We start from the raw sequence: 23,871 nt of genomic DNA on the forward strand, positions 1-23,871 counted from the left end.
AGCTTGTTGTGATATGTGGCCTTCCCTTGGTATAAATGTATCATTTACATATTAAGTCAGCTTTAGTTCTTTTCTCATTAGCTCTCTGATTAAAATAGAATTGCTCACTGCTAACTTAATTACAAACACAAACACAAGACTAAAATTGCAGGGTAACTCTTGGCTACAGAGGCTATCTAGATGATCCAGGGTCTGCTTATATTGTTTTTTAAGTTACATTGAAATGAAAATGTAAAATTCTCACAGAGCAGGCCAGGTTCAATAGCTCATGCCTGTAATCCAAGCACTTTGGGAGGCCGAAGCAGGACGATTGTTGGAATCCAGGAGTTTAAAATCAGCCTGGGCAACAGAGTAAAACCTCATCTGTACAAAAAAATAAAATAAAATTGTGTTGGTGTCCTGGTGCATACCTGTAGCCCCAGCTACTCAGAAGGCTGAGATGGGAGGACTGCTTGAGCAAAGAAGTTTGAGACAACAGTGAGCTGTAATTGCGCTGCTGTACTCCAGACTGAGCAATACAGAAAAACCCGGTCAAAAAAATAAAAGAAAACACTCACAGAGAGCTCATAAACTTCAGTGTCTCTAGTTTGAGAAATCCCACCACAAAGTACTCTCAAGAAGGCAGGCAACCTAACTGCATCTCTGTAATTTGATGGGCAACCCTATTCCAGTCTCTGCCAAAGAGAAACCACCGAGCATCCCCTCCTTCTAGTAAGAGCAAAAGGTCTATAAGCACCATCTGTATTCTCCTGAGGTTCCATCCCTTCCTACCATGTACCTGGCTCTTCCAGGCATCTTGAAGTAGGGAGTCCAGCTGGTCTGTGTCCTATTTCGATAGTGACTACTGGGGAGAGGAAGGGTGGGGAGAGATTTGGCTACAATAAATCTGTTCTGATGGTACCAGGTGCCACATGCTGGCTTGGGAAGCCTTAGAGGGTAGAAGGCTTTTTTGTAGGGGTTCTTTTGCCAACAGCAAATTCCCAGCGTCATATTCAGCTAAGAGTCCCAAACCTAAAGTGTTGCTGCTCTGAACAAACAGCTCAGCCCCTACACAAGCTTCCCAGGGTGAAAGCCGGCCCAGAGCATTGCTTCAGGATTGGTTCAAACAAGAAAAGAATTCGGCCTGTCTCTTGTAAATACTCCCTCAAATTATGGTTTGCAAATTGAGGTTTGATGCACTGGTTTTCCAAACATGTACAACAGACACAGCAAAACGGAGTTGACAATGCACACAGCTTAAGATATCTGTTAGTGAAAGTTACATCTAAGACTTCTATGATGACACTGAATATATTGCAATAGAGAGGCCAAGACATAGTCCAGCGTGTCAGCTTCTGGCTTAAAATTCCCTCAAAATAAAGCACCCTTAACACAGATCTTTATCAGCAGTGCTGAGAGTGAAGCCTGGACCCTAAAATAGAGTGAGGCTAACTCACTCTCAAGATGTCTGAAACCTGATCATGGCCTCATGGACATTTTACACTAACTCCTGGATAAGCAATCTCTTTAAGGAACTCCCAGTGAAGATAAATAATATCCACCCAGCATTCCCTTTTGCTAATGAGAAGCAATGAGGCCAATGACGGCAAGTCAAAGGTGATCACGTACATGGTAAAGGCAGCAAATGAATGGCTGCCACCGGGGCAATGGGTTGGTTTTTTTTAAGTGTATCTAAAGTGATCCTATTTCCCGATTTTCCCTGTATTTAAAGCAATCATATATATGTCAAGTGAGCATGTTTTCCAATTTTCCAACCTGTTATCTCAGTACAATTATTATTCTTTTTTTTTCTTTAAACAGAGTCTCACTCTTGTCAATTAGGCTGGAGTGCAGTGGTGCAATCTCGGCTCACTGCAACCTCTGCCTCCCAGGTTCAAGAGATTCTCCTGCCTCAGCCTCCAGAGTAGCTGAGACTACAGGCACACACCACCATGCCTGGCTAATTTTTGTATTATTAGTAGAGACAGGTTTCACCATGTTGGCCAGGTTGGTCTCAAACTCCTGACCCTAAGTGATCCGCCCACCTTGGACTCCCAGAGTGCTGAGATTACAGGGATGAGCCACCACGCCCGGCCACTACAATTATTAATCATGCCATTTGCACTCTTGAAAATGTCCTAGATTTTACTGTAAGTTGTATGATCACACTACCTATGGCACCATCCGATATTATTTTATGCTCCACTTCTCCTCTTTTAATACCTCCTCTCCCTCATTCCCTGGGATTCCCACATCTTCATTTTTGCCCATTGGCTACCTTTCCCTGTTTTCCAAGTGTTTCATGCTCCAACACTACCCCCAGTTCAATATTTACCTCTCATAACACTATTCATTCAACTCAGATAATCTTGGTGTATTCGTTCATTTTTTGCACTCCTGATAAAGATATACCCAAGACTGAGTAATTTATAAAGAAAAAGAAGTTTAACAGACTCACAGTTCCACATGGCTGGGGAGGTCTCACAATCATGGTGGAAGGTGAAAGGTATGTCTTACATGACGGCAAACAAGAGACAGCTTGTGTGGGGAAACTCCCCCTTGTAAAACCATCAGATCTCATGAGACTCATTCACTATCACAGAATAGCACAGGGAAAGATCCGCCCACATGAATCAATTACCTCCCACTGGGTTCCTCCCAATGACGCGGGAATTGTGGGAGCTACAATTCAAGAAGAGATTTGGTTGGAGACACAGTCAAACCATATCACTTGGTAAATGATCCAAAGCAAAAAAATCAATCTTAACGTCTTATTTTAAGTAGCCTATACTTCTGCTATGATTTTATAAAACATTTATAACTATGGAGGGGAGACAGTTTTCTAATGCTTCTTGCAAAATCTCTGCCCTTTATCAAAGTAAGGTGCAATCGTGTTAATTATGTAATCACTCCTGTCTGAGTTATTTTTGTGAGTGCTATTATATATACTTGTTCAGTTATATAACAGGGATTGCTGACTTGGCATCCTTTATTCTGAAAGTTTGCCAACACAAAAAGAAGTACAGGAAAAGACACTGTAAAGCAATCCAGAGAAACAGGACTACAAGTGGTTGGGATACTCCTTGCTACACATTTTCCAAATGGCCAGTAATTAGTCTATATTACTTTTACATTACTTTTACCATCTGAGAAAAAAAATGAATACAATAGAAGAGAATCATACACAATAAATTAATAAAGGTCACTTAGATTATAATTATTTTTATCCATATAAAAAGCTGAAAGCTTGATTTAACATTAGATAATAGTTGACTGGTTATAAATCTATGTATTTATATCACAGATACATTAAATATTGCTTTTTTTCAAGTTGAAAAACCATTTATTTCACTAGAAAGAAAAAAGTGATCCAACTCTATAGGTATAGTTTTGGACCAAAAAGAGACCCAGGGGCAGTGAGACTGTCACCAAGGTCATTCCCAAATCCAACAGCTGCAGGAGGCAGGAGGCAGGGAAGAGACAGCACAGCCCCCACCACAATTTCGGCACACAATGAGGCCTGCTGGGAGACCAGAACATGAATGGGAAGCTACAGAAGTATTCAATGACAGAAGAACAGGAAAATGGGCAGGAGAGGAAAGGAACAGAAAAGAAGAAAAGGTCTGAACTTAGCAAGGTAAATGAAGGTCCACGGTTCCCGAGGGACTGAACGCACAGAGCCAAGAACGTCCTGGAGATGGGGTACCACGAAGGGTGTATTCTCGTGCACAACTGCAGCTCGGAATTTCAGCCCACACACATCCCACCTTCAAACTCTGTGTTATCGAGGCCCCTGATGGCCTCCACTGCATCCTCTGCCCACTCTATGTGCACGAAAGCATAATCTTTCACGATGTCACATTTGGTGACCAGACCCTACTCCTGAAACTTGGCTCAAAGCTCCTTATTGGTTCAGGAGGGACTGATGTTGCCCACATGCAACTTTGTTGAGGTTTTGCCCTTATTCTTGCTGGCTTCCACGTTGACGTTCATCCCATGAAGCGTGAAATGGTGCAGGTTGCACATGGCATCTCCCGCTGCAGTTTTTTTTGTCTTCTATGTGCACAAAGCCGTAATTCTTAATGATGTCACATTCCAGCACTTTCCCATACTGCTCTAAAATAGAGCACTTCTCCTGCTCTGAGGACTCCTGGGGCAGGTTTCCGATGAACACCTTCACCCTCCTGACAAGAGTGCACACAGAAATCAGCAGGGCCTCCTCCCGGCGCAGATGCGTCTGACAAAACGTTAAAATGGCGGCGGCCAAATACAGCTTTTTTTAATGATTAAAGAGTTGAAGTGGCAGGGCATGGTGGCTCTAGACTGTAATCTCAGCACTTTGGGAGGCCGAGGCGGGCGGATCATTTGAGGTCAGGCGTTCAAGACCAGCTTGGCCAACATGGTGAAACCCTGACTCTACTAAAAATACAAAAACTAGCCAGGTCTGGTAGCTCATGCCAGTAATCCCAGCTACTCAGGAGGCTGAGGCAGGAGAATCACTTGAACCCAGGAGGCAGAGGTTGCAGTGAGCTGTGTTCGCACCACTGCACTCCAGCCTGGGCAACACAGGGAGACTCAGTCTCAATAAATAAATAAATAAAAAGAGTTGACGTGAATCATCACACTGGCAATCCGGCTTTGCAAAAACTGCTTGTCTTTTACTAGTTAACCTTACTGACAATGTAAAGCCACCATGCTCCCGGTGTGAAGCCCTGTATTAATCCAGCCAGACAGAAAACGGGTGCTGCTTCTCTGCAACACCTACTCTAAGCACCTGAATTTCTATTGCAATCGTCAGTTGAAGGCTATTCAGTTTCAAAAGATAGCTAAAAACAATGCTCAACGTGTTATTTTAATGCAATATAGTACAAAGACAATAGGATTTGTTAATAATAACTGGCTGAATATTAAGAATACAATAAACCACCTGCATGGATTCTGTTATTAATGTCAACCCCCTCTCACCACTCCCTGTACTAAGGAATTATAAGAACCTTTAGCTAGACATAGCTAGGAAAATTATTTATGATTTGATCTGATTAAACTCCTCTTCCTTTGTCATCCTGGGCCTGAATTATTTGCTGACTCTCTTTTTGCTCCAATAATGATTCATATTCCATAACAGTAAACGGCCTTTCTTGTATGGAAGCTTTAATGATCTCTTACAGAAAATTCTGTCTCCCTTTCTGTAATTGCTCAAGGTTTATACTTTAAGTGAAAGGCTTTACCAACTGTGTTTCTATTGCTATAGCTATTCCAGTTTTTCTTTCACCTCATAACTCTGTGCAATGTTGAAATTTTAAACAGTATGGTTTCTGCCAATGTATGAGTTTCCTCACCTCTATCCTGCACTGGGGCGTGGGTTGGGGTAGGAACAGCCAGGAAAAGTTCTAAATAGTTTCGTTCTTTAAAGAGCAAAATGCATAACTTTCATTGAATACTAGATGAAAAAAATCCCCCTGGTGCTTTTACTGTAATACTTCTGTATCATATTACAAGAAAGCCTCAACCTAGAGTTTTGCTGTTTAACTACTTCGTGTCCACTAGGTCTACTATAGTTCAGTTACCACAGAACCTAGAATTCTGAAAAGCCATCTACAAATCAGAAACTTGAGTAACGGCTGAGGTCACTCAAGATGTAGGGCTCGTAAATGAAGTAAGATGGCGACTGCTGATGAAGGCACAGATATAGCCAGAAAATAAGAACATGGAGCCAGGCGTGGCAGTCCTACCTACTTGGAAGGCTGAGGTGGGAGGATTACTTGAGACCAGGAGTTTGAGGCCAGCTTGCACAACAGCAAGATTCTGTCTCAAAATATATATGTGTGTGTGTGTGTGTGTGTGTGTGTGTGTATGAATATTGAGAGAGTGAACGCTGATGGAATATGCAATTTTATACCACTGAGTGTCTACAACATGATTACAGGAAAACATATATAAATATAAGAGCAACATTTTTTTGTGGGAGAAATGGGCAGCTGTTTCAGGTATTCCACATAATAGGGGCACTTAGAATGAAAAGATATTGAGGACCAGGTGCGGTGTCACACAACTGTAATCCCAGCAGTTTGGGAGGTCGAGGTGGGCAGATTACTTGAGGTCAGGAGTTTGAGACCAGCCTGGCCAACATGGTAAAACCCCATCTCTACTAAAAATGCAAAATTAGCTGGGTGTGGTGGCACACGTAATCCCAGCTACTCAGAAGGCCGAGGCAGGAAAATTGCTTGAACTCAGGAGACAAAAGTTGCAGGGAGCAAAGATTGTGCCTTGGCACTCTAGTCTGGGCAACAGAGGGAGACTCCAACTCAAAATATAAAATTATTGAAAATTGTTTTAAAAGAATATCTATCCAGCTTTTTAAACAATGCCTATATTCAAGTTATCAGACACCATTACTGTCTGTAATATATTAAAATAGGTTTTTTTAGCTAGGCACGGTGGCTCACACATGTGAGCCTGTTCTGGGAGGCCAATGCAGGAGGATCACTTGAGCCCAGGTGTTCAAGACCAGCCTGGGCAACAAAGCAAGACCCTGTCTCTACAAAAACTTTAAAAATTAGCCAAGCATAGTGGTGTTTGCCTGTGTTCCAACTACCTAGGAGGCTGAGGCAGGAGGATCCCTTAAGCCCAATAGTTCCAGGTGGCAGTGAGCTATGGTTGCACCACTGCACTCCAGCCTGGGTAACAGAGTGAGACCCTGTCTCCAAATTAATTAATTAATTTTAAAAATAGCTTTTGGCCAGGCATGGCGACTCATGCCTATAATCCCACACTTTGAGAGGCTGAGGCTGGCAGATCAGTTTAAGCCAGGAGTTCAAGACCAGCCAGGGCAATATGGTGAAACCCCATCTCTACCAAAAATACAAAAAGCTGTAGTGTAGTATGTGAATGGTGGCACATGCCTGTGGTTCCAGCTACCCAGGGAGGCTAAAACAGGAGGGTCACTTGAGCCCAGGAGGTGGAAGTTGCAGTGAGCCAAGATGGTTTCCCTGTACCCCAGTCTGGGTGACAGAAAGAGAACCTGTCTCAAAACTAAATAAATAAGTAAAATAACAATAAAAAATAGCTTTAATTAAGGGATAACACATTTAATAAAATATATTTGGTGTACTAATCTTGATGTACAGTTCAATCTTTTTACATATATATGTACATATGTGATACATATACACATATTTCATGTATATGTAACTGCAACCCAGATAAAGACATAGAAGATTTCTTGCAACCCAAAAGGGCCCCTTGTTTCCACTTTCAGTCTAATACTACACTACAGCTTAAAAGTAGCTGATTTTTACAGATAAAATACTTTGAAGATTACTCACACTAATTTTACTAGAAAGTGCATTTAGTTGTGAATAGGCCCCATAAAACAGAGATTTACATGGAATACTATGCAGCCATAAAAAAGACAAAATCATGTCTTCCTTTGCAGCAACATGGATGGAGCTGGAGGCCTTATCTAAGTGAACAAACTCAGAAAATCAAATACCGCAAATTCTTACTTACAAGTGGAGCTAAACAATGGATATGCATGGACATGAAGATGGCATAATGGACACTGGAAACTCCAAAAAGGCAGGAGGCTGGGATGCGGTGAGGCTGAAAAATTACCTACTGGGTACAATGTTCACTGTTTGGGTGATGGGTACATGCCCATGTAACAAACATGAACATATGCCCCCTAAATCTAAAATAGGCTGGGTGCGGTGACTCACACCTGTAATCCTAGCACTTTGGGAGGCCAAGGAAGGCAGATCACTTGAGGCCAGGAGTTTGAGACCAGCCAGGCCAACATGGTGAAACCCTGTCTCTACTAAAAATACAAAAATCATAGCCGGGCTTGGTGGCACTCACCTGTAATCTCAGTTACTCGGGAGGCTGAGGCACAAGAATCGCTTAAACCTAGAAGGTGGAGGTTGCAGGGAGCTGAGATCATGCATCACTGCACTCCAGCCTGGGCAACAGAACATGACCCTGTCTCAAAAATAAAATCAGATAAAATAAAAATAACAAAGGTTTAAACAAAGTAGCTGTTTTCTTTCTCTCTCATGTAAAAAGTGGGTGTAGAGGCTGGCCCTCAGTCGCTGCTGTGAAGGCACCACAGAACCCAGCTTTCTTCTTTCTGTTCAGCTACCCTTAGCACTAAAGAGCTCCCTTTGGTTAACACAGTGGAGCACTGGACTCCACCCAGGTGTGGTGACGATCTTCCATGCCTGAAGGAGGGCAAAGGTAAGAAGCACAAGGTAGCAGCCACTGAGTCAACACCCTATAAATGCTTTATTGGAAGCCCAACCATTGGTTTCTGCTTACATCTCACTGGTTAAAACAGTGTCATGAAAAACAGTTTTGGGTGGCAAACCCAAAATAAAATAGGACTTATGAATAAGAAACGCAGGAGGGATGTTGGCTAGTTAATAAATAGCCTCTGCCACACAAGTGGCCACAAACTACTTGTGTGAATGACCTTTCCTGAAAATGCCATGTGGCATGATTTTAGATTAAAACGGATCAAAGCAGTCTAAAGTCATGCTACAACAGGTAGTGAGTTCTGAAAGAAACACTCTTAACATCTTGGCTAAAGACATTCAAACATTTGGAAATAAAAAGTCTGGTGAAGTACTGCTTTAAAATATGATGGCAAAAAATAATTTAAAACTTTTCACTATTCTTAAGGGGAAAAATATAGGGAAAATCATAAAGAGTCACATTAATAGCAGGCTGGGCATGGTGGCTCACACCTTAATCCCAACACTTTGGGAGGCCGAGGCGGGTAGATCATGAGGTCAGGAGTTTGAGACCAGCCCGGCCAACATGGTGAAACCCTGTCTCTACTAAAAACACAAAAATTAGCCGGGCATGGTGGTGCACACCTGTAATCCCAGCTACTCCAGAGGCTGTGGCAGGAGAATCACTTGAACCTGGGAGGCAAAGTTTGCAGTGAGCCAAGATCACCCCATTGCATTCCAGCCTGGGCAATAAAGTGAGACTCCATCTCAAAAAAAAAAAATTAATAGCATTTGCACAAGACTGCACAAAAGTTAATAATATTGTATGCATTCATTTATTAGGGCCCACAAATGGAAATCTAACTATTTCCAAATTGTAACTGTTTCTAATCATCAGGATTATGAGTTTTGATTTAAACTAAGAATAATATTTTAACTATCTGAATGCAACAAAAATCTACAGCTTTACAATTTTATATCCACAGTTATGAATTCCCATAACTTTTGAAAACTGAAAGCTTTTTTGCAAATTGCAGCATCCTTTTTGGTGGCAAAAGCTGACCTGATGCCAGGCATGGTGGCTCATGCCTGTAATCCTAGCACTTTCTGAGGCAGAGGTGGGCAAATCACTTGAGCCCAAGAGTTCAAAACCAGCCTGGGCAACATGTGGAAACCTCGTCTCTATAAAAAATACAAAAATTAACCAGGCATGGTGGTACGCCTGTAGTCCGAGCTATTTGGGAGGCTGAGGTGAGAGGATCACCTGAGCCCAGGAGGTTGAGGCTGCAGTGAGCGGTGATTGTGCCACTGCACTCCAGCTTGGGTGACAGAGTAAGACTCTGCCTCAAAAAAAGAAAAAAAAAAAACCGACCCAAATTGATGTGGGGCTTCTTATACTCTTTACTCCATTTAGTGTGATTGTAGTATTTGGTGCAAAAATATTAGTGTCTTTTATTATAGCATGCTGCATGTTATTTTTTTAACTCAGAAAATTAATCTGAACTCCAAAACAGATCTGTTTACTATCTGTATAATCTTTACCTTACAGTTACAGGTAAAGATTTTACAAACTATGCTACCTAATTAGCTCACGATTTGATTTGTTTGGAGATTCCTGTTACTATCAAAGCTCATTCAAGGGATTACACATCATTGATTTGACCTAACTGCTTTTGTAATTTTTTAAGTCTTGGATTTAAGAAACTGAACATGTTATTTCTGCCCATGTGCCTGTAGGATTTTGGTTTGCTAACAACCAGTTACTAAATTGAAAAATAATAACTTTTTAAATTCCAATTATATCACATTCTAACTTTAATAATGTTTTGCCTCATTTTTTTTCTTTTTTCTTTTTTTTTTTTTCAGACAGAGTCTCATTCTGTTGCCCAGGCTGGAATGCAGTGGCATGATCTTGGCTCACTGCAACCTCTGCCTCCTGGGTTCAAGCAGTTCTCCTACCTCAGCCTCCCAAGTAGCTGGGATTACAGGCGCCTGCCACCATACCTGGCTAATTTTTGTATTTTTAGTAGATACGAAGTTTCACCATGTTGACCAAACTGGTCTTGAAATCTTGACCTCAGACGATCCGCCCACCTCAGCCTCCCAAAGTGCTGGGATTACAGGCATGAGCCACTGCCCCCAGCAGCATTTGTTAAAAAAAAAAAAAAAAAAAAAAAAAGGTGAGCTCTGTTCAACTGATATAAAATGTAGTATTTTTTGAATCAAAAATATCAAAATCACCACCATTAGAGAAAACTGAGGCAAACAGTTGCCTGAATTCCTCCTTTTCATTTTGTTTATACTTTGTATGATCTTAGATATTTGTATCATATTCATATTTATTTATGAACCGAGTCATAATCAATGGCTGTAACTATGTGGATGAAATACAGATTTTTAAAAATATAATACCAAAACCCTGTGATGTAGGTATATAAAGTCAAGATTAGCATTGAGGGTTTTTTTCCCTCTACCTTCTCTGGACCTTATCATTATCAAAACCTCTAAAACCTCGAAGTCCAACGTTCTCTATCTTAAATATGGAATCCCTTTCTGTGTCCTACAAACCTCTGCAGGATCTCTCTGCAGTCTCCATTTCTGACTTCATCTGATGCCATTTGCTCTTTCTTTTGATGTGCTGCAACCACCCTGGCCTCATTTCCCTTCCTAGAATGTGCCAAGCTCCATTCTGCCTCAGGGCCTTAGCATATGCTGTAGCCTCTTCCTAGACTGCTACTTCTCTGATATTTTTCAAATGTGTCTCCTTGTCATCCTTCAAGCCTATCTTAAATGCCACTCCTTTAGAGACAACTTTCTTACCATCTTGTTTATTTATTTCCTTCCCTGTTATTCTCTAACACTGCACTGTTTGGTTGGTTGGTTGGTTGTTGAGACGAAATCTCACTCTGTCACACAGGCTGGAGTACAATGGCGTGATCTCGGCTCACTGTAACTTCCACTTCCCGGATTTGAGTTATTCTCCTGCCTCAGCCTCCCAAGTAGCTGGGATTATAGGCACCCACCACCACACCCAGTTAATTTTTTTTTTTTTTTTTTTTATGTATTTTTAGTAGAGACAGAGTTTCACCATGTTGGCCAGGCTGGTCTCAGACTCCTGACCTCAAGTGATCCACCTGCCTTGGCCTCCCAAAGAGCTGGGATTACAGGCGTGAACCACCATGCCCAGCCCTGTTTGATTTTTTAATAGCACTTACGATAATGTGCAATAATATACACTTGACCCTTGAACAACACAGGTTTGAGCTGTACAGGTTCACTTATACACAGATTTTGTTTCAATAAAAGTTACACAGAGTGTTCCTGCCTCTCCTGCTTCCCCTTCCACCTCTGCTGCCCCTGCCACTCCTGAGACAGGAAGAGCAAACCCTCCTGTTACTCCTCCTCAGATGCTCAGTGTGAGGACAATGAGGAATAAAGACCTTTATGATGATCCACTTCCGTTGAATGAATAGTAAATATATTTTCTCTTCCTTATACTTTGTAACATTTTCTTTTCTCTAGTATACTTTACTGTACAAATAAATATAGAGTACATACAACACACAAAATGTGTGTTAATTGATTATGTTATTGGTAAGGTCAATAGTAGGTTATTAGTAGTTCAGTTTTGGGGAAGTTAAAAGTCACACAGAATTTTTGACAGCATGCAGGATTGGCACCCCTAACCCCCACGTACTTCAAGGATCAACTGTATTTGTTCACCTGCTACTTATCTGTCTCTCCACTAGATTATGAACTCCATGAAGTAGGAAATAAACTATCTACTTGTTCACTAATACATATGTAGCACCAAGCATCATGCCTGGCACATTCATGCCTGGAACTTGAGAACTAAGTTCTCAAGAACTGTTTGAATAAACACCACAAGAATTATTTATCTTATGTATTTCTGTGATAATCTCTCCCAAAAAATTTCATCCTACAAATTATCTTTACCAAAGCAAAAACCGAAAATCCCTCAAATTGTGTATATCATGAATATGGTCTCAAAAATTCCAAAGAAAATTATCCCATATAAAAGTATATAATCAGAATTATGTGTATCTTACAAAGGGCACGGAACATTCTAATCTATAGATTAAAAAGTATATGAAGGTGTATATACACATATGGATGTGCATATCTAGGTATTTTCTTTACCACGGCTGTTCAATATACCTGATCCCAAGTCTACTCAGATTGTCTACTTCACTTGACAGTAGAAAGGCAGGAGATGGAGCCAGAGACGGATCTAGCTCAAATGCTATCTAAATTGGCCCAGGCCCATGGCGGTAGGTGATCTATGTAGTGAAAGTTCAAGGAGGTCTCACGAGAAACACAGTGAGTTCTACCTCCTGGCTTATCATGGACAGGCTCTGTTTATTCCAGCTGTTGTATAATTAGCCCTTTTTTCTCTCAAAGTATCCTGTGTTAGATGATAAATTAAATTAATAGTCACCCTAGCTATATTTCTATATAAATATATATATATATATTTCTAAGAATGTTACCTATTAAATGCCAGGCAGGGATACCAGACCAACGTGTATGTGTATGTGTGTGTGTGGGAGCGGGGGAAGTGTCTGTAGGAGGGGAAGAGGTTGTGAAGAATGTATATAATTCCCCACCCCTTTCTTCATCCAATTCCTTTAAACCGTGTTCTCTCATTGCTTCATTAGAAAATTTAGTGGGCAAAGAATTTTTACTGAATTTATCACACAGATGCAGTATTTGACACACTAGGATCTTTGTCGACTTTTCTGACTTTACATTTGCAAGCGTAGTGTTGCATTCATTTAACGTTCATTTTTTTAAGTCTTAGACTTTATTTAAAAGCCCAGTTGCAACCACCAAATACCTGACTCAGCTCACAACTAGAGACCGAGCATCAAATTTCCCAGCCCACTTAATTTGAAAGCCTGCCAAGATAGGTGAAAGACCTTATAAATATGTAAAGCAGGAAGTTCAAATTACAGTCAAGTAAATCTCTAGTGATTGATGTTCTTTTCAAAACAGTTTTTAAAAAGTAATAATAAGCAGCACATTTCTAAGACCCTCTTACCAAAGGTTTCCCCCGAATTTAGACTCAATGGTGTACTTTCAGTACTGTATTTATTCTGGATTTTTACCACTTCCTGGAGGCCAGGAGGAGGCACAGTGGGAGGATCCTAAAAAATTCAGTACCACAGCCATTTTGTTTGTAAGGCAGAGTGGTAGAATTCTGTCAGCCAGTAAAGGTTTTTGAAACAGTTTTTAAGGGGGGCGGGGAGGGGGGCGGGAATATGCCTATTGTTTTCATTTAACCGCTAAATTCATTATTTTGTTTTACTTTTTGCACACTTGGTGGTTATTGTGAATAAGAAATCATAATTTTTTCCCAGGGAATTAAAGATCTCGGAGCTAGAGGAGTCATGAATTTTGCTCCAGGATGACTGGCTTCTCTAGGTACCTTCATGAGATCAAATCGAAAAAATATTTTAATGGACACCGTTTTTGCGTGGCCAGGTTTGCAGGCAGAGGATCTATCGACGTTTTTGGAAACGATCAACAATTTGCTCAAGAAAAACATGAAAATGCTGTTTAAAAAATATAATAACGAAAAACAAACAAACAAAAAAACCCACATCCAAGAAGCCAGAGTGTTCCTTCAGATGTTAAAAGGCGCATTCTCCCGAGCTCACAGGCAGCCTTGGGTGCTATTGTCTTGCAGTGTCACTTAATAGCGAGCTTAGACTTTTGTCATTTGGGTGGCTGTGCTTTTAAAAGCCCAGTGTAAAATGGCACACACACTGCATTTTTTTCCGAGCTGCAGGAGGCGGGGGCAGCGGGGGATAGTGCAGACTGTAGGGACGCTGCCCTCCCAGCCAATCAGCGCTCGCCTGCTTTGCCATCGCAAAGTTGTTAACCCCAGAGTCTTCTGGCTGTGCTGCCTCCTCTGCTTTTAATCTTCTGTGGATATTTCTCCGATTTCCCCCAAAGGCCCACAGATCCTGGGGGAAGCCACCCCATTCGGCCACCGATCATGGAAGAAAGTATTACTTTTTATTTACCAAACATTTTAAAGATGTTGGAAGATCCATATGCCGCCTGGAGGCTGTTGTTTCTAGGGACACAAGTATCCAGCCTATATTGTTACAATTTTTTTTCAAGAACTGCCGTCTTCTTTGCCTGCACTAATGGTAAGTTTGTAATTTTCACCATTTATGTCATTAAGTCTTTGAAGGAGCCACCAGCTAAAAAGGATTTTCATTGTGTTTCTTCTAACAAAACCAATCTTTGTATTTTTCTTTAGCTTTGATCTCTGCACGTTCTACCTAATCTTGCCTGGTTAATTTTTACCAAAAGAAAAAAAATAGTTTTTTTTTTCATTGTTAAAACTAAATGTTTATAATATAAATTATACTTTAATTACTGTGAACTACAGAGGAACTCAGATATTTCAAGATGGACTTGTTTTGTGCCAGTAATGTTGGCAATGCCAAATATGTGCATATCCTCTTTATAAAAATTATGTCTTACCTAATTTGTCCAGGACTCAATTATCAGCAGGCAAACTATGGATATAGTTTTTAAAAAATGGACCTATTGTGGTTCTCTTGATGGATTACTTGGTTATAAACTACAGAAAAGCTGCCCTTGGTATAATGAAGGTGGAGGTTGACATAACCGGGTTTATATTAAGTTATGGCTGTTACTAAATAGTGGATCTTTTATTTGCTGATCAGATCTCAACTTGTAGTCTATGATATTATTTCTTTGAAGCTCTTTCTTAGATAATCTTTGCAGATCTATCTTGTTTTTTTCCAATAAGGTACATTTGGGAGACATTTTGTAATTTTTGGCATTTTTCTAATTTTTTTTCTTTTTGCACACGGTGGGAGATCTTTTTTGTTTTGCATTGATCTGTGTTGGTGGCGCTGTAGTGCTCCTCAACAATTTATGTCAGTTTCACTAAAAGAAAAAAGGAAGAAAAAAAAAGAGGTGGGGCAAGATTTGATCTATTCTCTTCTCCCTTTATTTTCTTAAAGAAAGTTCAATTTAGTCAGTGGAAATATTCAGTTGTGTTGTTAAAATGTTTTCTGTGAACTGTGAACTATGGGGAGAACAGACATGTCGTCACAACCAGTCCAGGGAACATCAGGGACAGGCATGCAGTTTGCAGTTGTTTTATCTGATCTGTTTTATCTTTATTATCTCTATATCAGAGTTATTAAATAATAAGCTGTCGATTTATCCTCTTAGTAACACTTTGTGTTTTCCTTATATTATAAAATTATATGTTAGTGTATTTTCAATTTAACCAAACATTCGAGTTTTAGTTCCTTCAACATTGTAAAAGTTGAATTTCATTTTGAACCAAGGGATTTCTTAAATAACTATTTTAAGTTTCTCCTGAGGTTTTTCTAACAGTCATATAATAATTCCTACATTATTGTTTGTTTCATTTTGAAATGATACTTCAACTGAATTTACAGATAGACTTGTTTAAAAAAAACAAATATTTTGGAACAAGATAATTTTTTAAGAATATGTGCACAATTGCTTTTAACTTTAAAAATTTTGATGTTCACCTATCTAAATGCAGCATTGTATCTTTTCCATCTTTGTTCTTATTGAGAGTTAACTGATTAGAGAATATGGGATTTAGGCCCAAACCCTCCCAAGAACAAAAATGTGTTACGATCTGACATAGGTTTTACTGGTCTCTATAAACATTTTAGTTGTTTATGAAGATAGTAAGTGTGCCCTTAGTTCAAAAGGAAAGTGGGATGAATCAGTAATTGTACCCTAAAACATATTAATTTTTTGCCACATAAAATAAAAACAACTGAAATAGTATGCTAGATCACTTTTCCGTAAGATTGAAGAGATTATTTCTTGAAAGAGTGAACATTTCAAGAATTATTATTTAGTGGGTTTATCCACTTTGAAATACATAAATGCTCATTTCACTTTTTAATCATTTAACAGGTTGAAGTAAGAGGATGTGTGAAAATGGCTAAAAACAGTATTTCTGATTTTTGTGTCTCTATACTCTATATATCCCTTTCCTTGAACTTCAAAAATAATTATGCATTATGCCCACATTTTGTTTATACTGTGCTATAAAAATGTGAAAATGTTCTCTGCAACATTTTAGCTCTTTGTAAAATGTAAATGCCCCATCAAGATTGGGTTTTGACATTATAGATTATTTATAGAATGAAATACTGCAGGTGTAAATATATTATCTAACCCTCTGGTTATGCTGGAGAGTTTAGTTCTCTGAAGTTGATCTACCAAATAAAATATACTTTCCAACACATGTATTGCTAAAATAGTCTGCTTTTCAGAATGACAATAATTTTTATTCTATTTAATCTCTGAAAACTAAATATGTATATATAATGCAGCCCCCTTTTAAAAACAAACTGATGCTATGAAGTCCATATGTATCTATGCAATGCTCTTTGTTCTCCTACATCATCGACTATTACATCATTGATTATGAAGTAACTATTACAGTTAAATCTTCACTTTTAAAAATCCTTCACATATATTTATATGACAGATATTATTTTATATGTGACTCTTACATCACTATGTATTAAAAGAGGTTGAAATCTGTGAGGCAAAAACAATTCACTATTTTATATTATTCTCCATTTTAAAATCCACCTTGAGCTTCATTTTAGCTCTTGATTCCTTGGACATTAATTTTTTTAAATTGATGACATTTTTACAGAAATTTAGTTTATGAGCTTGGTGTGATTGTGATTAGAATTATACAATTTTTTTAATTAAAAAATCTTTATTAATTTAGTAGATAGAGAACTAACTCAGTTTTTCATGGTAACAGTTGCTAGACCGTGGACAATAAAAAATTTTTTTAAAAATATCCCAAAATGTCATTTGAATCAACAGTTGCACACTTATTTCTTTCTTGCACACCATTTTATCAGATAATAGCAAGTAGCAAAATTGACTATATTGTCATATCATTTTTCTCATCCTGCCCATCCCTCTGATAGAGGGAGGGGCTAATGAGTAGTGAAATAACCAAAAAAACAGGTTGCAGAAAGCAGAAAGAAATGATGCCAAAGACATGGAGGATCTGTAAATCAAATTCTAAACAATAAACCTCAGAAAAATGAACTTGAAATTATGGAGCTCAATCAATAACAAATAAAATTATATTAAGACAATGTAATGAACCAATACAATTTCCTAATGTATTAACTTGTATTCATTAATATTGCTAAAGACTGAAGAAGTTTCAGGTTAGCCAAACTCATTAGGTAATAGGTAATGGGAGGGTAAGGTAACAAAGGGAAGAAAGATTTAGAGATATTAAGGCGACCAAACATAAAATGCTAAAAATATTAGCTGGGAGTAATCTAATCCACCTTGGAATAAACTTTTTTAAAAGAAGGAAATATAAATTAAAATTCTATCCTGTGAAACCAAGTACAATATAGACCTGAAATTGTCTGTTTCCAATTCTACCCACTTCTCGTGCCTATTTACCTCTGTTATTTCCTAGATGTGTTAGTACTTTCCATAAGACTATACAGATACACTACCATCCTCGCATCATTTTGCAAAGGAAAGCAAGAGGAAAATGATTCACAAAATGTGTGTTTGTGTTATGACTTTGTTTTTGATCTTTCCAAAATGGTTCTCAAATAGAGAATCTAAAAAGAAAGTAAAGCAGATGTCTAATTTTATAAATATCTTTATGGAAGAGATAAAAGCAGATTTTATACTTGATTTGTTCAACATTTCTTTTTATTTTTATTCAAGGGTTTGTTTATTCGAGATCCTCCCCCATTGATTATGTGTCATTCTGATAAGATGCTAGGATGTAATCTTGAGAAAAAGAGGCAAGGATTACTAGTCTATACTTCAATGTGGTTCAGCGTTCTAAAGATACTTTAAATCTAAGGTCTTAGATATGTGAGGTTCCCAAACGAATGCCAAATAATATTTTTGGAAAAAATATTTTTTAAATTTAGATCTGCTTAAGTAGGATATGACAAGTATTATTCCATTTAAGGACCATTATTCTAGTATCAAATACTCACATATTGGGGTTGGGAGAGGATGTAGGCCTTAAGCTTTAGATGTAACCCAAATAGATGCTACAGATGGTTGCCTAATACAGATTTCTATTGCAAAATGTGAAATAAAACTTTGACTTATTTGCTAGAGAAAAGAGATGAAGAGAGGATCCCTTTGGTAGTAAGAGTTTTGGGCATGTCCCTATGAGATACATTTGATGAAAACATTTTTTAAACCATAGTGGAGCCTCATTTTGCACATTTTGCTCACAGTGTCCTAAAATAAACATCAAGGTAAATATAAACTGAAGATGAAGCAAAGAAATACAATTAATATTGAAAAATTATATTAGAACTAAAACCTGTAATAATTTCTAATGAATATTACAGAAATTTAAAAAATAAAAACCGTATTTTAATTTATTAAGATAATATAATTAGACATTTAGCTAATGGTTAATTAGTTAAACATATCAGGTATGGAGGAGGAAAGTAAAACTGATGTTATTTCTATGCAGATGAATTGGAGAAGGAACTATTTAAGAATTCTCTATATGTGGTTTAAGAAGATCTCAGGAATAAAGTTACCAGATAATTTTGTCATAGAGCCAATTAATCTATAGTAGCTAGATGTGTTATATTATTTAGTTTGCTTTTATACTAACACGGAACCCTACTGATAGTGGCATAAAAAATAAGGATATTTATTTTTTCAACTAAATGAGTAATCCAGTGGCAGGTGAGTGCTAGGTTTGGTTCAATAGCTCAACAATGTGATTAAGTCATTTGGTAGGATCTAACCTTTTATGTTGCCATAACATCAGCAATGTCTTTCCTCATAGCCACAAAGTAGCTTCTGCAGACCCAGGCATCATATCCTAATATTAAAATATCCAACGTCAGGAGAGTTACTCTTACCCATCTTGTTGTAAGGGAAGAAATCCTTTCTCAGAAGCCTCATAGCACAGTGTTTCTTAGAGTTTATTGGCAAGGTTTGTAGGACATGCTCATACCTAAACCAGTCACTGACAAGGGGATTGAAATCACCAGGAGTGGTTTAACCAGGGAATGCTGAGAAGGGTGAACACCTGCTGAATATTTAGAGCTCAATAAGCTTAGCTCTTGCTTTGCGTAAACTTTAACTGCTTTGTATAAACCTTCTTGAGTGATTAAAACATTAATATCTGTTTTCTCAGTGGCCAGATATGTCACTAGTGAGCTAATTATAAAAGTAACAAAAACAACATTTGATTAGAGCTTACTATGTTCCAGCCTCCAGCCTAAATGCTACCTCTATCTCCTTAAATCCTCACACAAAATTAGGAGATAGGGCAATTATTATACCCATTTTGCAGCCAAGAAAACTGAGGCAAAGAGAGGTTTATGCCCCTGAGGCTTGGCCCACATTACATAGCAAATGAAAAAGCTAGAGTTTGAACTTGGGAAGTCTGAAATCAGAGCCTGTGTACTTACCTCCTCTTATTTACTATCACATTAGATATTTGTAAAATTGGTGTTCTATAAATTGACTTATATTTTATTTTATCTTATTTATTTTATTTATTTATTTTTGAGACGGAGTTTCACTCTCGTTGCCCAGGCTGAAGTGCAGTGGCACAATCTCAGCTCACTGCAACCTCCGCCTCCCAGGTTCAAGAGATTCTCCTGCCTCAGCCTCCTGAGTAGCTGGGATTACAGGCACCTGCCACCACTCCCAGCTAACTTTTTTTTTTTTTGTATTTTTTACAAAGATGGAGTTTTACCATGTTAGCCAGGCTGGTCTCAAACTTCTGACCTCAGGTGATCCACCCGTCTCAGCCTCCCAAAGTGCTGGGATTAAAGGCATGAGCCACCACGCCCAGCCTGCCTTATATTGTAAATGCGCTGTATGATATTGCTGTTGAATCTTCTGGTTAATTTATTCCTTCATAAATCTAACAATGTTTTCCTAGAATGAGTAATCGGCCTTCTGATTTATCAGTCATATACAGATGAAATTTTGTGTGTTGAATTTGCTTCAGGTACATTTGTACTTGTACTTTACCTCCTCTCTTCAGGAACATCTCATAAAATTCTTTCAGACGCATTTTTACAGGGAAAAGAAGATCAAAGCCTAGAGATTCAGTGAGACCTTGTTGAAGCAGGTAAATTCATGATTCATTACATTAGGTCCAAATGGAATACTGGCATCTATTTAACAACACATAAGGCCAATTGTATGTACTGAAATGTTTCAGTCTTTATAAATTTGGCACATATGGAAGCTTTCACCCCTTTTGAGAAATTTGTTGTACTCTAGATCAGTGGCTCTCAAACTTCGCTGTACCTTAGAATCACCTGGAGGGCTTATTGAAATACAGATTGCCAGGCCCCACCATAAGAGTTCCAGGTTCAGTTGGTCTGTGGTAGGGCATGAGAATTTTCATTTCCAAGTTCCCAGATGTGAGACGCTGTTGGTGCAGGCCACATTTGAGAACACTGCTCTAAAGCATCGAATTCTGTCTGCCATGATACATATTTTGGCTTTGAAATATGGATTGCAAACTTTGAAAAGTTGTCATTTAATATTTGTCAAAAGGAGTTAATATATACGTATTTCAATATTAAATAAGGTGGTTTCAATATTAAATAGGCTAATTGAAAAGGTGAGAGTTGAGCAAAGACTTGAAAGAGGATTCTTCTTTTTTTTATTATTTGAGATGGAGTCTCCCTCTGTCACCCAGGCTGGAGTGCAGTGGCATGATCTTGGCTCACTCCAACCTCTGCCTCCTGGGTTCAAGCGATTCTCCTGCCTCAGTCTCCCTCAGTAGCTGGGACTACAGGCATGTGTCACCACGCTCAGCTAATTTTTTTTTTTTTTTTTAGTAGAGACCAGGCTTCACCATCTTGGCCAGCTGGTCTCAAACTCTTGACCTCAGGTAATCCGCTCACCCTGGCCTCCCAAAGTTCAGGATTACAGGCATGAGCCACCGCACCCAGCCATGGAGGATTCTTCTTATGCTTTAGCATTAATATCATGTTTAAAGTTTATTTGCCAACAATTCATAAATATGTGTATTTTTAACTTTTTAAAACAGCACTCATATTTTACAAGTGATTTTTAAAAAGTAGGTAAAAGTGGAGTTTAGTTTTGCTCAATATCAAGGTCCACCTGTGAAGACCTGAATCTGTGTCATTTTGCTGTTTTTCTCAAGATTTTATTCCTCCAACTACCAATGCCCCATATTCACTAATAGGACATAGTATCCGTGAGACTGAGAAAGGGAGGCTGCCATGCCAATTACCTATATTTAGCTCTGAAACTCAGGCCACCGCTCCAATCCACTGGAAACTCTCCATCCTCCAAGATAGAGGTCACAAACCCCAGTTGAAAAACACTGCAACATGCCAAAGAATGAAGAGGACCATTTCCAAGAGTTTAATTGCTTTGCGGTTCCATTATTCAGCTATGAGACTTCAGAAATTTTTAGTTCTGAAGATGTACACTCATTTTTCAAGAAACAAATTGCCAACATAAATGGTGGTGGGAGGAATCAGCAAATTCCATGTCCTTTCTATCCTCAGAAGCCATTATAAGCTTCAAGCCATCCTTCCATACTACTGGAGGTCTCATCAAGAAGCTGCTATGAAGTATCTTGGAGAGACATAAGTAGTAAGTTTAGGCTGGTATGGTCTAGTATTAAAAAGAGTCATTCAGCACCTATTTAATAATAGACTCAGAACATTTAAAATTGCCTAAAACTCCAGAACTGTCCAATACAGTAGTCACTAGTAACATGTGACTATGTGTTTCATAACTGATTCATAAATTTGAATCAATTTAAATTTTAAAATTCATTTTTCCAGTCACACTATGCACATTTCAAGTGGTCCATAGCTTCACTCAGCTAGTGGCTACCATATTGGACAACACAGATGTATGACATATTTCTGTGACTGCTCAAAGCTCTATTGAACAGCCCTGGTCTAGAATGATCCTGGGTCCTTCAGCTCATGTGAGGCTCACATTCTTGCACCAGTGGTTCTCAACTCTGCCCATATGTAGAATCACCCAGAAACTTAAAAACAAAATGTCTATGTTCTACCCTAAAAAGTTCTGGTTTAGTTGGACTGCATGGGATCTGTAAATAAATATTTCCGAAAAGTTGTCCATGGCGTCCCAGCAGTCAGGGGTGAGAATTGCTAAGTTATACAGACAGGCTAATGGCTATTGAAGCAAGCCACTAAACCAAAAACTTGGGGGAGGTTAGTAGGCTAGCCAGGCTACTTCTCATCTCCATCTTTCAAAACCTACAATCCATCTCCTAGGAGGCAAGGGAGGCCCAAACCGAAATAAAGATTAGCAACAGTGAAGCCAGTTCTGTGGAGTGAAGCAATAAATTGACTGCCTAACGAACACAAACTTTTGCTGGAAAAAAAACCAGCCCTATAACTCTTCTTCAGTTATGAGTTATTTGATGCCCTTGATAGTGGGTCTTATATATTGAAAGGCTATTCAAAAGTTAATTTCAGTTTTAAAAATATACATAAAAAGTTTTTAACTTACATATTCAAAGTAGTAGTTCTCCATTATGTTTTAAAATTTAGTTTACAAATCTTATTATATTCATAAATCTTGCAAATGTTAGAAACCATGATCCTTCAAATAATATCTGATCTTACTTGTAGCATTATTTAATTAAGAACCTCCCAACTTTTTACACTGAATTTATAAATTTAGTACATATAATTGCCTTCTTTAGTACTTTGTAAACATTTTCAAGAAGTTAAAATCTTACAGATCTAATAATTTAACTTCTAAACATGGTGACTGTTAAATTCACTCTAATGTCTCAATAGTACACATAAACTTAGTAAGCGTTCTGCTTAAAACTCTAATAGGCTGACCTCTTACTCCATTGGCTCAAGTGTTCTTAAATAGCACATTTACTTACACTAAAAAAAAAAAAAAATTACAGTACTTTCAACAGTACATTCTAAATCTTTCTGGAATTAAAATATGCTTACCTGTTAAAAGAACCGTTATGACCTACCCAAATAATCGGGTGTTGCCTTCCCAAGTCAATTTTTTGGTCTGCCTTCTTAGCTTGTTGAAATTTTTTGACGAGCAGTGGTTTTGGCTGGAACACAGCTAGGTCCTGCCTGAGACATTGATGGGGTGTGCTGAGCCTTATTTATATTTATGTATTTTTTAAAAAAGGGGGTGGGGAGTATTCTGGTCCGGGCACGGTAGCTCACACCTGCAATCCCAGCACTTTGGGTGGCTGAGGTGGGTGGATCACGAGGTCAAGAGATCGCGACAATTCTGGCCAACATGGTGAAACTCCGTCTCTACTAAATATACAATTAGCCGGGTGTGGTGGCACACACCTGTAGTCCCAGCTACTCAGGAGGCTGAGGCAGGAAAATCTCCTGAACCTGGGAGTTGGAAGTCGCAGTGAGCCGAGACTGTGCCACTGCACTCCAGCCTGACAACAGAGAGGCTCATCTCAAAAAAAAGTATTCTGAAGGCCTGCTTGTCTTAGATATTGAGTCCTATCATTGCCTATTTCAAGTCAGAATCTATGGCTACATTAATTGAAAAATATTTTGGTTTTGCACTTCTAACCTTTTAGAATATGTAG

The 23,871-nt window shown here is 38.6% G+C and overlaps 2 protein-coding genes and 1 pseudogene across 3 annotated transcripts in view; 1 reads left to right on the forward strand and 2 right to left on the reverse strand.

Annotated features, from left to right (window-relative positions):
• CCDC7 (coiled-coil domain containing 7) overlaps positions 1-2,553 on the reverse strand; it is a 149,209-nt gene extending 146,656 nt beyond the window's left edge. The window contains exon 1 of the mRNA XM_064368481.1: positions 2,438-2,553. The gene's annotated coding sequence lies outside the window, so the exon portion shown is untranslated. The remainder of the gene's footprint in view (positions 1-2,437) is intronic.
• A 1,173-nt stretch (positions 2,554-3,726) lies between these two features.
• LOC105712528 (RNA-binding protein 4-like) lies at positions 3,727-14,098 on the reverse strand (annotated as a pseudogene).
• An 8-nt stretch (positions 14,099-14,106) lies between these two features.
• Positions 14,107-23,871, forward strand: part of EPC1 (enhancer of polycomb homolog 1) — a 106,643-nt gene continuing 96,878 nt past the window's right edge. For both annotated transcript variants that reach the window (XM_064368484.1, XM_064368485.1), the window contains exon 1: positions 14,107-14,386. In XM_064368484.1, coding sequence (XP_064224554.1) covers positions 14,384-14,386 — 3 coding nt within the window. In that variant the 5' untranslated portion in view covers positions 14,107-14,383. The remainder of the gene's footprint in view (positions 14,387-23,871) is intronic.

The sequence above is a fragment of the Aotus nancymaae genome, unplaced genomic scaffold (genome assembly GCF_030222135.1).
Source record: "Aotus nancymaae isolate 86718 unplaced genomic scaffold, 86718_ANA_hifiasm-v0.15.2.pri h1tg000077l, whole genome shotgun sequence".
NCBI classification, from domain to species: Eukaryota; Metazoa; Chordata; class Mammalia; order Primates; family Aotidae; genus Aotus; species Aotus nancymaae.